We start from the raw sequence: 14,338 nt of genomic DNA, 5'->3' as shown, positions 1-14,338 counted from the left end.
GCAGTGAGTTATAAAGGAAAAGTGAATTAATAGCACCACCATGCTTTATCAAGGTCCTCAAGTCAGCATACCTCACAGATTTTTGCTTATATTCTTGATACACAAAATTATACAAATCCCAAAGAGCTATGCACCTTTGATTTGTTGGAACTTTACGGAGTGTTAGGGCTCTGCCACAGGAGTACACTTCAGGTTTCTCTCTCAGGCACGGCGTGTGCAGCGTGCTGTTGGAGTGTGCGATGCTGGTCCTGCCTGCCAGTTGCGGATAAGTATTAAGAGCAGTCTACCAACTTGAAACAGCTGTTCCAATTAGTCTCTCTCTGCCGCTTCTCCCAGAGCTACTCCAACTGCAGTATCTCCCTCACTAGCAACTGACACGTAAGCAAGCCCACCATCAATGCCGCCAATTCAGGTCAGCATTACAGGCTCATTACAGCAGGTCGCTTTGCTTCAACGCCTCCTGGCCTCGGATGCTAAGCCTCCATGTTCAATGCTGTGGATTAAGTTACTGCTGCTAAAAGCTACAGCGCAGTGACAACAAGAGCCCTGATGCTCTGGCCGATAGAGCGGAGGGGAGTCCAGGTCACCCATATACTGGAAACTGTATCACAGGCTGAACTATAGGAATATCTCAAAGCAGTGATGATTATAAGCTGTTTATTTAGGCTCAAAGCATAGAGAAAGCTCAGAAATTATAATCACTATGTATGCAAGTCTTAATTGTCACAACCATGCTGCATCTAATAACATCAAAAAAGATCCCTGGGATCTCAGTGTTTGTACTATGGAACTCATAGAAAGAAATGTCAAAAAAAGAAAGAAAGGATGGAGGCATAGGAAAGCGCAACGAAGCAGTGAGTGGTGGAGTGGAACAAGGACTGAGAGACAGGAGGGTTTTGGGCACCTTGTAGGAGCAGAGGCTGGGAAATTAGCAGTCTGACATTATCTTGTTGCTCTGAGCGAAGAGGTGGATGGCGGCCAGAAGCTACAACAGCGCAACAATGTCCAACCAGAGGCTGATAACCTGTTCTGTGTGTGTGTGTGTGTGTGTGTGTGTGTGTGTGTGTGCGTGCGTGCGTGCGTGCGTGCGTGCGTGCGTGCGTGCGTGCGTGCGTGCGTGCGTGTGTGTGTTTTCACTGCTCTCTGTGATATTAGAGCTTTTATCTGAGTTTTGCAGGAGCACTGTGTGGTCTATTCAGTATTACACAGAGAGAAAATTATATCCCATCTGAGAGTCAATTTTGTGTGTTATGCTTGCATGAGGATGTGTGTGTGTGTGTGTGTGTGTGTGTGTGTGTGTGTGTGTGTGTGTGTGTGTGTGTGTGTGTGTGTGTGTGTGTGTGTGTGTGTGTGTGTGTGTGTGTGTGTGTGTGTGTGTGTGTGTGTGTGTGTGTGTGTGTGTGTGAGAGTCCTGGTTTTGTTGTCATTATGAGAATGTTTCTCAGATCCACAACAGTGTTTCTGTGTTACCGAGGTCACTTTTCTCCTTCAGTCTTCTTCTTCCTTTTCTCCTTTTTTTAATTCAATGCAATCTCAGTCAACACCAGTTTTAAACATGCCCATTTAAGGGAACTGTTCAGGTGCATATATTGCACCGTTTACTCTTGAATGATTATTTGACAGCCTATTAATTTGGAACTGTTTGTTGTTCAGTAATTAAGTCAACTTCTTTCTAACTGATTTGGCAAAAAGGTGCAAAAGACTAAAATGTGTGTGTAAGTAGAGCTGAAGAAGAAAAGGAACAATATTTTCCCCAATATGTTGCCTTGTTTACAGAGATCTATGGGATAATCAGTTCTCATTCATGCTCTTTATCCATTTGAATAGCGTTCAAAAAGAGACTCTCTCTTCATTTAAAGCTTTCCATTCTGCAGCCTCTCAGCGCCATAACTGCCATCCCTATTCTGCCCTGGGACTGCATACAGGCTCATATTGTGTGTCTTCTGTGGGAGAAAAGTCACAGAGAATGCTCCACGTTTCAGAGGCCTTGTTTGGGCTGTGGACGGCTCCGGTTACCCCGCCTCTCTGCCTCTTCCAAGTCACACAGGAGTCTTATTTTACCCAGGGAGCTCTTGTCTTTGTGCTGCCAAATATTGTCAGCCTTTGCACAATGAAAAAGACCGAACGCTCTGAAGCTTTTTTTAGGCCTCCTTCGGCTTGTAATGAAGTGTGACTACTTCGAAGCTGCAGGCCATGGAGAACTTCTCTCAGACAGAAAAAAAGACGGAAGGTATATTGTTCAGTCTTGAGTCCTGTGGAAAAAAAAATCCAGTTCACGATGAGAAACCAGAAACAATATTGATGGTTCAAAAGTGAACTAATGTGATTTCAGAGTTACTCGTCTTTAGAAGATCTAAAAGTGGTAACAATGGGGCAAACAGAAACACAAAATAACACACGCATGCACAAAATCACACCTATGGGCAATTTACTCTCACCAGTTGTATTCAAACTCAAAATTTGGGAAATTTTTGTGTACCCTGAGAAACCACCACTATAAACCCACCAAGCCCAAGCTGAACTTGAATCTTCTCACATGGACAACAGCTTATTCATCAATTCATTTGCTTCATTGGTCCCTCTGAATCACACATTCAAGAGTTAAAGTAACTATTGTTACTATTGTGTGTGCACCTGACAGTATGTTTGGTTTGTTGCTCCTTGGTAGTTTCAAGGAAATCACACTCTTGTCTTATCTATCATTTCAGCCAGAAGCTGAGTTTACTTGAGCGTGTTCGCCTTCCCAATGCACGACCATCAATGGGTACAGCCAAGAAGCTCACCGGGAACAGTGACGGCATCGAGGAGAGCCCCTCGAAGGAGCCCAAACCTGCTGGCTTCAGTAATCGGGAGCGTTTCCGCACCGCTTTCCGCATGAAGGCCTACACCCTTCGCCAGAGCTCAGAAGGTACATTCATTGAATATGAAAAGACGAGTTTGAGGAAAAACTTCATTCGACCATGCCCAGTAGTTACTCATCCATCCATTTTAATTTACAGTTTTTGTGTGCTTTCCTGTTAGATGCCGGAGCCCTGGCAGACCAAGCCTTAGAAGAGCGGGGCTTTCCCGCAGACATCCTCCTGGAGGAGATGATACCCACACTCAAACTGGTCATCAGGGCAGTCAGGTCAGCAGCAGATATGCGTTTAAAGCAGCTCTTTAAAGAGTCAAAGATGTATTTTTCTGGTATTGCGTGTCAAGTGCCAACCAATTCCTAAAAATTCATGTTAAAATCATAAACGAACTGACCTGGCAAGTGCCGATGTGTTTGGGACCAGTGAAGGAATAATCAGATGGTTGCTGAGTGAATGTGAAACTCGGAAGTGTCCTTACTCTAAAGTGAGAGTGCAACCCACTACAGTAGACGGCTGATTTAATAATAAATAATCATGAACATAATAGTTTCCTAGTAGCATTTTACCTACGATGAAATTATCTCAAAGAAGAGACTGATGTAAAACAAGATTTTAACAGCTAATTCAGTTCAATTCAATTCAGTTTTATTTCTTTGTATATGGTTCTTTGTATATGGTTCTTTGTATATGGCGCTCAAGTTTAGTGCCATATACAACACATTTCATGTCAATTCAAGGCACTTTTACAGAGAAAAAGAAAAACTCAACAATTCCACTTGAGCAAGCATAAACGATGGTGGAGAGAAAGAACCTTCAGAACCAGGCTCAGAGGTGGAGACTTCCTACCGTCCCGGTCCGGGTTAGAGGATAGAAGGAGAGGAAAAGATCGGAGATCGACAGGCAAAAAGACATAAATCGATTCCAGGCAGATGAATTCACTCCCTGCAGACTGATGGAGGCACAAGGGTCAGACCACAAACCTCCAAGTCCACTGTCAGAGATCCTGCAGAGAGAGAGAAAACATTAGTGACACGTAACAGTGAAACACAATGAGTGAGAAAGGAAAGAAGCTCAATGTCGGTCCTCCCAACAGTAATCTACACAGTTTCAGAAGAAAATGATACAGTGTGGCCTGAACCAGCTCTAACTGTAAACTTTAATTGAAGAGGAACATTTTAAGCCTAGCCTTGAAGGTAGATGTGTCATTACTGTGTCCTAACTAAAACTAGGAACTGTTTCTCTATGAGAGAAGCCTGATAGGTGAACGCTCAGCCTCCCATTCTAGTTTTAGAAAACCTTGGAACCTCGAGCAAGCAAATAAGCAAAAAACTAAACAAAACAAAGGTAGAAATGATTATTGGAAATATGACGTGCCCAGTGGTGATCTGCCCAGCTGGCATACTGACATACTGACATACTGGCATATGAATCCCGGTGGGCAGATGCAATCACTCCCAGCTCACAGGATAGCTGGTTTCCCTGTTAACCAACTTCCTTTCGTTGTTGCTGCTAGTAAGGGCACGTTACAATAAAACTCACTTTGAAACTTTATTGTAAACTGCATTCACTGGGACATCTACAGAAGCTACCCAAGAAATGCCCTAAAAATATAACTGACCTGTTTCACAGATTCTTCAGGTAAATTATTGTCTACTTTTAAAGAAGCATAAATAAACGCACAAAGGACAGAAAAGTTTGACCAGAAAATATGCATGTTCACATTGTTTTGTGTCTTTTTCCAGTACTTGACAACTGTGATTTGTCAGAATGACACAATGTACCTGGTAATGAGGGCTGTCCGCTATGACCTCACACTGCACGAGTATGAAAGAAACAGTGTTAGCAACAAAACACAGAGCGTGAGCAAAACTCACACTTGCTGACAGTGTGTTGGTAAATCTATAGGCCACACAGCTGACATAATGCAGGAATTTAATCTAGCATGAGGGCCTGCGAGATGAGTGATTAACCCTGTGAAAGTGCTGCTTCCTTCTACTCCATTATATCAGGGCTGAATGGGTCTCTGAATGAGATGCTGAGACCTGGAGGGGGTTTAATTTCAGGGCCAAAGACTTTCTATCAAACACTGGAGCTTGTGCAGCAGCCGCTGACTCCAGGAGGAGGCAATTCACAGTTGGAGATCTGAAGGACAAAAGGAGGAGCTCAGTGGGTGGCAGGAGAGGTCTTCAAGGTCGTGGGCCTTTCAGAAATTTGAAAGAGGTTGGGTTTGGTCTCAGGTACAAGCAGAGAAACTGCGAAAGCATTTTGGAGAACAGTGAACTCATCCTTTTGGGTTTAACAACAGCTTGTTGACAGATGCTGATTCAGCATCTTCAGGATTATCAGGCACATTTTATGACACACTGGGAAGATTTAAACTAGAATCGTTTCAGTGCTGCCTGCATTAAGTGTCAGGTCATTACACTTTGTTGGCCATAAGTGCCTGTGTCACTTTAAAGAAGTGATGCTTGACAGGGTGTTTTATAATAAGAGAAGGTATTTTTTCTTGTGTGACAAGAAGGGAGGTATTTCAGTCTCGACACAGTATAATGTGCTCTATTTTTGTGCTTTATTTTTACAGGATCATGCAATTTCTTTTGAACAAGAAGCGATTTAAGGAAACTCTGAGGCCTTATGATGTCAAAGACGTGATCGAGCAGTATTCTGCCGGACACCTGGACATGCTCTGTAGAATTAAATACCTCCAGACAAGGTGAGCCAACACTCAAGAGAGGCAGGAGTCTGTTCCTGTGACTCGAAACTCTCCTTCTTATGCTCTCTTACATTTGTCTTGGTTTAGGATCGACATGATTCTTGCCCCTGGACCACCCCTCACCCCTAAACACAAGAAAACTCAGAAAACGCCCTTTGCCTACCCACCCAATCAGTCGCCCAGGTATTGTTGTACTGCTCATATTCTCAAACATAAGACATAATGCAACATTTTTACGGCATCTTGGTTTTATCCTTGGGCTTTTCTGAACAGGTGATCCTTTGTGTATTTGCCCCAAACAAATCTGTGTGCAGTCTTCGTCTACCTAGTGTCCCTTTGTTCCAGGCACGAGTCCTTCCTAGCCAAAGCCGCCTCCCTGCCGGATGCCGAAGACCAAAGCATGATGGGTAGATTTGTCAGGGTGGAGAGACAGGTGAGAATGTTCAGACAATACAGCCATCTATTCATCTTCTTTACTGCTTTATCCAACTTCATTCCAGATGACTTTAGCAGTCAATCACAGGGCAAAAACAGAGTCAGATAGTTACCCTCACTCGCATTTGTACCAAGAAGTAGTTAAGGAACATTAAGTGGAGGTTTTGGACTCTTAGTGGAAACCTGCATAAATGGAGAAAATAAACTTGTGTTTCTTAAAATGGGCCAATGCTTCCATTGTGTTTTATGTTTATTTGTTGCAGTACGATGTTGAAAATGGCTGTATGAATGCAAATTGACACCTAATTGTCCCATAGATGGTTTATGCTGGAGCTTAATTACAAAGTCCATCCATCAAAAGATGTACATACTGTTTCATGACCATTGTGAGGTAATGCAAGTGATTAATATTTACTTTAGAGTTGGAAAGATGCATTATTTTGCTGGTCTAAATATGTACCATCTATTGTTTCATTCATCGCCCAGTGTGCTGTGTACCATCATTAGTTCTCTAAAATGTGTCTACTACATATTAGAATTCAGTCTGTTTCGATTAGTTTATTTATTTATTCTGTGATTTGTCATGTATTATCAGGAGAACTATAATTTTTGTGCTTATTTGTTGCCCAGAAATTAAGGTCATATAATACATTGCTTGTAGTTTTGACTCACCCTACTGAGCACTCCAGAAACAAACTATCTTCTTATGAATGTGTCTCAGGTAGAGGACATGGAGAAGAAGTTGGACTTCCTGGTGGACATGCACATCCAGCACACTGAGCACCTGCAGGTGGATTCTGCTGGTGCTGCCCGTATGACCCTGGAGACCTGTGATCCCACTGGGAACGGTGAGATCCGACGGGTTTTCTTGAACTACTCCGAAGCATTCCCGCACATGTCGTACCAGGTGCCTGTCAGCAAAGTGGGTCCGTTTTGTGGCAGAGGACGAGGAGGCAGGGATGGTGTGGGATTGTCCGGAGGAGGAATTGTACCTCCAGATCGTCAAGCCCTACCGTCGTCACACCCTCACCAACGACGACCCTCAACGGCCATCCCCACCTACACAGAGCGTCCCACGGTGTTGCCCATCAGCTCTCTGCAGGACTTGTCAGTGGGGCCAGTGAGGACCACAGGGGGGCTGGGGGCTGACTCGCCCCTCTCCATGCTATCGGTGAATCACGAGGAGCTGGAGCGGTCGCCCAGCGGGTTCAGTATCTCTGGGGAGCGGGATGGGGAGGGGGAGGACTTGTCTATGGGGGCCGGGTTGGCAACCGGGGACACCAACTGGACAAGACCCCGACCGAGCTACCTGGCGGAAGGGGAGACGGACACGGACACAGACCCCTTCACGCCCAGCGGGGGGCCCCTACCTCTCTCCTCCACCGGGGAGGGGTTTGGCGATGCTGTGTGGAACACGCCCCCCTGAGAGGAGGCGCGTTGGCCTGCTACCACACAGAAATCACTTACTCCCGAGTTAAAACCTTAAATCCAACCCATGCCTCTAAATCCAAATCTCTGGGTCAAAGCCACACCTCTGGACCAAACGTTCGGGAGAAAAGGTGGGTTTTATCTGCCTTGATGCTGCAAAGTCATTGACCTTTGGAGGCCAGCAACCAACCGTGGTCCAGACAAAAGAGCCATGGCACCGAGACTGCCCATAGAAAGGGAAACCAGATCGTTTGTAAAGTAAAACTCTGTACAGCGCACTCTTCGCAAAAATTTAGCTGATATAAAAAAATAACATTAATATACGTCCTATATACACCCAAAAGCTTTACTGCTGCAAAGCCAACCGCACTGCATGTAACGCATGCGATTTTTAGTGTAGACACTGCAAAGTTCAGGATATCAGGAAACGGAAAAAGAGATTGAATGGAAACATATACTTGCTATGCCATTTTGTAACACTTATTTTTTTATATGAATACATTTCCATTGTTTTTTGCATGGTTTGCATGACAATGCTCCATTCATTCGGTGATGGATGGAGGATGATGTTTGAACCAAAAGTCTCCTGTCTCTGCGTGTTTGTGTGAACGTGTGCGAGAATGAAAGAAAAAAAGAGAACGTGGGAGTTTGGTAACAAAATACTGGTTCGTCACTGACAGTCCCGTTTTACCATTTATGCTTTTTTTCACACTGTGCTGAGCTTTTACCTTCAAACCAGACTTTCTAACCGTGCTGTTTTCACACCTTCATTATTGTCACACCACTTTCTTCCACATGAGAAAACAGTGAAAATTTGACAGAATTTGAAACACTAAATCTCAACTGCTTTGTTGGCACATGAATTCAGGGATTTAAACCACCTGTATGTTGGATTTCAGTTCACAAAATTCAAAGTAAAAGTCCAGCTGAAACTTTCATCCTTTAACACAGAGCCAATGGATGTGCTATAGGTAGTATTCCCTTGAAACATTTTCAAAAAGAATGTTCAAATGCATTTATGACTGATTGTTTGCAAAAAGTCTTTTTTTATATATAATCTACATCAGGTCATGAGTTTTTATCAATCTTATTACAAATTGATAAAATTGTTTATTAAACTCCAACTCTTTAAAAATCAGGACTGGTGATATATTTTCATGGAACACCCTTATTTTCCATCTGTGCTACTGGAAAAGAACGAAAAAACATGTCTTTTCTCTCTTAAATTGTCCACCGTGATGTTTTCCTCTTTCAATCAAAGAGATTTAATCTATTCCTTGCATATTTACTATTTTGAATCTGACAAAGTATGTTTTATATTAATATACTATTGTAATTTCAAGGAATACTTGAGGTTTTTGTACAAGTTGAATCTGAAAATTGTGGATTTGTATCCTTTATCTCATTTAGTTTTATTCACAGTGGCTATAATACATCCCTTTAAACAACATACCTACACAATAAACAGTATTTTTGTCTGTCAAATTATGTACATTTGGGTTGTTATTGCAAGATTATATAGTTAAAACTCATTTGTAATCCAAAGGGTGCAAATACATAGTTTGAGTCAATGGTCCATTGTTCTTACTTTCAAATAATGTCCCAAGTATTACCTGGAAAACACAACATGGAAATCAGAACTTCTCCTATCTTGTCTTAGTTGGACTGCTTAATATCAGGAATTCCAAAATCCCCAAATCTAGAAAAAAACAACAAAAAACAACAACACATCATTAAAACTTTGATTTGAATCAAAAATTCACTTCAGAATTTGCTGTATAGTTCACCGCTGCACTGCAAGCAACTCAATTGTATTATTAACATGAGCAACAACAGGTGCAGGAACGAGGATTTTTACGTGAAAGAATCAAAGTTAGGAACAAAATACAATGAGAACCAACTGGACATCGAAGAGAGTTACAAAAGATCACGAGTAGGCCTAAACCGCTTTTATTACCTTAGATTTATGACAACACTGATAATGAATGTAATATCCAACAATCAACTATATCTACCCACATGAATTATTGTTACTACACAGTTATAGCATGTTCAAGCACCTTCAGGGTTAATCTTACTGAGGAGCTTCCTCTCCAGGCTTCAGTAAGGTGCTGTTTGTTTGTTTGCATTGCTCAGAGGACGTTATTAATTTAATTAACTCTTATTTATTCAACATCAGTTAAATAATCATCTCAGGGCAGTTTGTGACTGGGATAGTAAATAGTGGAAAGGTAAAACTCTTACTCGTTACAAACCTGCAAAAGAACCAGGTGATTCGCATTTGCTTTTATCTGTTGAGGTTAGAGGCTCATAATGAACAGAAAGCAACAAAAGACACAGCACGCATGTTGTTAACAGCAAGAACCGCACACCAGAACCTTCTAACTCCACAGGGATGTGTAAAGAGAAAGGTTTAGTGCATCATAAATTGTTCTCTGAGCTGTCAAAATGGTTCACGATGACCTGAGCCACCTATCCAACTATTACCCTTAACAGTTAGAGAACTTTTAGCCATTTTCATAACAATAGAAGGTTTTGAGCTTCATGCATTGTGGAGGTAGACCTCACTTCATAATCAGCTCTCCTTCATAATCAGCAATACTAAACACACCTGGTCAAAACACAGTACAATTAAAATTAATCATTCAATCATGCAAAATGTCTCATTTTATTTTTTAGCATTCCTACGTGAAAGACTATTAATATTTCTTATCACAGAAAAACAAGTTCACTCACATACAGGACCTCCCTGCCTCCGTTTTCCTTTTTTATTCTTACGTTGTTTTGTTATTTGCATAAAAGTCCCGTTCTTAGTCTCATTCTCATTTTCAAACAGTCCACCAATGCAGAGCTTCACTGTATGGCAGGGGAAGTATGTATTTATAGGACTGATTAATGCAAAACGAGCAAGATGTGGTTTGGTTTGACATCGTCTTAAGCCGGTATTACTTTTATCTTCTGATAATTCTCTATGACTGTAGATACAGCAGCTTAAGTAGATGCAGTGCTTGCCACAGACATCATATCAGTCAATAATCGAATGCATGGTAGTAATGTCATAATTTTAACCTTTTTAAATATAATGAATCACATAAGGTAATTTAACGTAATCAGGGATGCACCGATATGAAAAATATGGCCGAGGTCGGATATTCATATTTTTGGGATGGCCAATGTCGATAAATATTCAAGTAAAAAAAAGCTTTTTCCATAATCAGCGTTTTAGATATTGAAAAGTAAACACAAGCAGTGAATTTGAAGAATCTGTTTAGTTCTGTGCAAATTGCATTTTATGTACAATTTACACCTGCTGATTATTAGAAAATTACTTGAGATGATAAAACAATTAAAAAAAACATCAAACTGCACCGAGCACTTCAAGTAACAGTCATAAAAAGGCCAAATCAATAAACGTGTTTTGATTTGTAATATTAATAATATAAGAAGTTACTATATGATTTATTTTAGCTTAACAAATCCTGGGAAAAAAATAATGCAGTCAATAATGTAATAATACATAAATAGGGCTGCTGTTTTGGAAATAACTGCTTTTCTTTGCAGGTGTAATGCAGTTTGTTTATCAAAACAGGATGGTATAGTCATTGAAGTTACATGCTCTTTGTCACTTTCCAATATCCACGTCTTTCTCTGAGCTGGTTCAAACAAACTGACAGTGACTCTCACTGAAGCCTGACGTAGAAGCAGCGACACGCTGTGAAATAAGGAAGGTGAACCAAACCCGTATTATTATTATTATTATCCTTATCTATTTATCTTAATGTATTATTATTATTATTGTTACTCTTACTTCTCTTCAGCTCCTGAGATCCATTTACTGATATATTATTGAAATCAACAGGCATCATCTGTCACAATATATAGACATGATGAGTATATCCCTGTAGACATTCATTCATTGTGCCTCTGAAGCAAGAATGACTCCAACAAGGTCATTCTCTATTTAGTGTTTCACTTCATCTCACCTCACACTCAACACACGATTTATGAATGTTACTTCTGTTTCCTTCTGTAGTGTGTAGTTAGTTTAGCTTTTTTGTTGTTGTTGTTTTTTTTTTAATCGTTTTTTTATTTTTCTTAAACTAGCACAGAGTACAGCCCTGCTTTTGTAAAATAGAACTTTGTAGCTTTCCGTGGTGCTTTTGGCTCATTCAGTGAATTCAGACTCAACGCAATTTCTGCTGCACAGGATTGTAAAGTTGGTGACGTTTTACTTCTTGTTTCTCTGTTTTATATCTGCCAAAAGTTAGAATCCTCTCACTTCATTGTCCTTTTTACTGTGTTTTTCCACCAGATTTATAGAGCGCCAGTGTTTTTGGTTGCCTTGCACATGGAGTCACATGGAGGTTTTTTTTTGTAAACCTCTGGGTAGTTGTAATTACATTGCTTCCATCTGAAGATTTATATTGCTTCCTTTCTAAATCTGCTGGCATATATAAGTTTACAAATAACACTGGGAATAACTATATAACAACACTGGGATGTCCACAATCACATTTACAATAATATGGCAAATTACTGTTACAGCAAACTTTTATCATTTTGTAAAATGTTAAAAGAAGAAAAAAAAAAAAAAGTCTTCCAGGACACTAATTTATCTTGAAAATAAAAAAAAACAACAACTAATATATCATTTCACTGAATATTTTGCTGAAACAAACAGAAATTGCTGTTGTCTAATTGTTGTAAGAGGCTTGCTGAGATGACCAGGAAACAAATGGCCTCCCTGCGCTGGCATCACTTTTCAGACTGAAACAATAATCTGGGTTTAATTTCCTGTACGTCACTTCTGTGAATCCATCAGCAGTCAGTGTATGATGGGCAAATTGATGTGATGATATGATGATGTGCCCCCGTGCTGTTTTCTGGCCATGTTGGCAAATGTTTGTAAAAATCCCTCTGCTGCATCTTACTATGAAACATGAAACATCTCCACAACAAGAAACAGGAAGGGTAATTATTTATTTATTTATGAAAACACCCCTTTGGGTGTCAGTTAAGTAGCACATAGATTTGTTTTATTCTACCAGAAGAATCCATTTGTTTGTCTATTTATCTATTTATTTATTTTTCAGTGTAGGGAGTCTCCTTCATCTGTTGATCCATCCATCCTTCCATCCATCAGTTTTTGATGGTGGGATGAAACCATTGTATTCATAGAAGAACCCAGGAACCCACTGAGAGAACACATTCATCTATTAATTGTTTACTTTTGTTAGTATTTTGGTTTTTCGCTGGTATACCTCCCAGTTAAAGTTATTTCTTGCACCATCCCTCCTTCCAACCTTAAATTGCGTAATTATTAAAACTGTCAGTGGTCATTCATTTGGGTTGATGACACTTTAATTACTTTAATGAGTATACACTCCATCGTTTCGTCCCTGCATTTCTCCGTGGACTGATAATATTCTTTATTTATTTTTTACAACATATACAAACTGTGATCCATTTTGACTTTTTTTTTTTTTTTTAGAGAGAGCGATTTAGCTCTGTTACTCTTTCTAGAGACAAAACCCCTCTATTTTATGAATATCTTATGAACACTCAGTCGTCCTTTTAATCGTTGTAGCAGCCACTCACACTCATAAAACGCTTGAAAATGCCAGCAACTGTTTCATAAACCTGAAGGAAAATGACATTTTTAACCTTTTTGATTTCTTTTAATGTCTTTTCCCAACATTTAAAGCTATAAACTGAAACATGGATGTGTCGTAAAAACACATTTCCGCCCTCTGATGTGTACTTCTGTCTCACATTTCGTGTGAATTTGTCTGCGTGTGCATTGATTGTGAACGAAAAGGAGCACTTTATGGCATCCATGTAGTCAAGAGGGCAGCAGTGCTTGCTGTGATTATTCTGTTTGAGTATGGTTGTATCCATTGTAACTGCATACCAAGCAATGCACTGAACAACACATTCTTCATAACCTGTAATTTTACAGACATTTTGATTGATTGCTACAGATTATTTGTGCCTTGGCCTTTTACAGTATTGTTCATTTGGATGTATTTTATTCTGGCTCATGCTTTTTTCCTCACCATGGCTGTCGATTGTGGAGCACAAAGCTGTTGAGAAAGGCTGCATTTACACAAAACCCTTATCATTTTGCTGCCAAACCGTCGTGGTCTTGACAAAAACAAAATAAGTCACTTACTCCTATTTTCACTTAAGCCAAATGGTAGAACTAATGGATGAAGACCTCACAAATCAACATTTCAATAAAAACTTTCACATTCCAATGGGATTGGATACATTTCTGTTTATATCGAGAGACAAAGCACAAGACGTTTTGTGGCTGATTGCAGCCCTGTAACACTCTCAAAGTTTAGGTTGAGCAGGTTTGAATCAGATGAGTGCAGAAACTGAAAGCACACTTCAAACACAGCCACAATGTTGTTTTGTTTTGGGTTTTTTTTTCTACTGATATGTCTCAGCACAAGGCTAAACAATGGTTTCTCTGCTTTTTTGTTCATCTGTAAGCACACAGATACACACCACAGTAAAGTTCATGTAGAGACCAATAACCAAAAATGCTCCCAAGTAAAGTCACAAAAAACATTTTTTTTTAGTCGCGCTGAAGGTCTTGCAACAGCTGATGCCATCATTGCCCCATTTTCTGCAGCAGCATGCTGCTGTTTTGGTCTTTATTCATTCAGATTCCCAGTTGCACTCAGTGGGGTCTTCTTTCCTCTGGATTACAGAGGTTCCATACTTGAAAATGTGCCAAAAGGTATAATAGAGGTAGATTGAAGAAAACTGTGATGGAGTGCTGTTTCAGGAAATGTCACAAATCAAGAGGAACCACAGATGTCTGGCATGTTTTCAAACATACAAAGGAAATGTGTGTAAATGCAGCCTTTCAGAGAATGAAAAACTAAGTTAGTGAGAG

General features: G+C 40.3%; 1 protein-coding gene across 1 annotated transcript in view; it reads left to right on the top strand.

The window, feature by feature from the left end:
• Window positions 1-7,429, top strand: part of kcnq3 (potassium voltage-gated channel, KQT-like subfamily, member 3) — a gene marked incomplete at both ends in the record, with an annotated part of 87,274 nt that extends 79,845 nt beyond the window's left edge. The window contains 6 exons of the mRNA XM_080502866.1: window positions 2,709-2,908; window positions 3,022-3,127; window positions 5,437-5,568; window positions 5,656-5,751; window positions 5,914-6,001; window positions 6,725-7,429. Of these exons, the coding sequence (XP_080358992.1) occupies window positions 2,709-2,908; window positions 3,022-3,127; window positions 5,437-5,568; window positions 5,656-5,751; window positions 5,914-6,001; window positions 6,725-7,429 (1,327 nt within the window). The remainder of the gene's footprint in view (window positions 1-2,708; window positions 2,909-3,021; window positions 3,128-5,436; window positions 5,569-5,655; window positions 5,752-5,913; window positions 6,002-6,724) is intronic.
• Window positions 7,430-14,338: the final 6,909 nt, after the last annotated feature.

Source organism: Blennius ocellaris, assembly GCF_963422515.1.
Source record: "Blennius ocellaris genome assembly, chromosome: 10".
Lineage (NCBI taxonomy): Eukaryota > Metazoa > Chordata > Actinopteri > Blenniiformes > Blenniidae > Blennius > Blennius ocellaris.
Note: the sequence above shows the minus strand (reverse complement) of the source record. Positions and strands in the feature narration are given on the sequence as shown.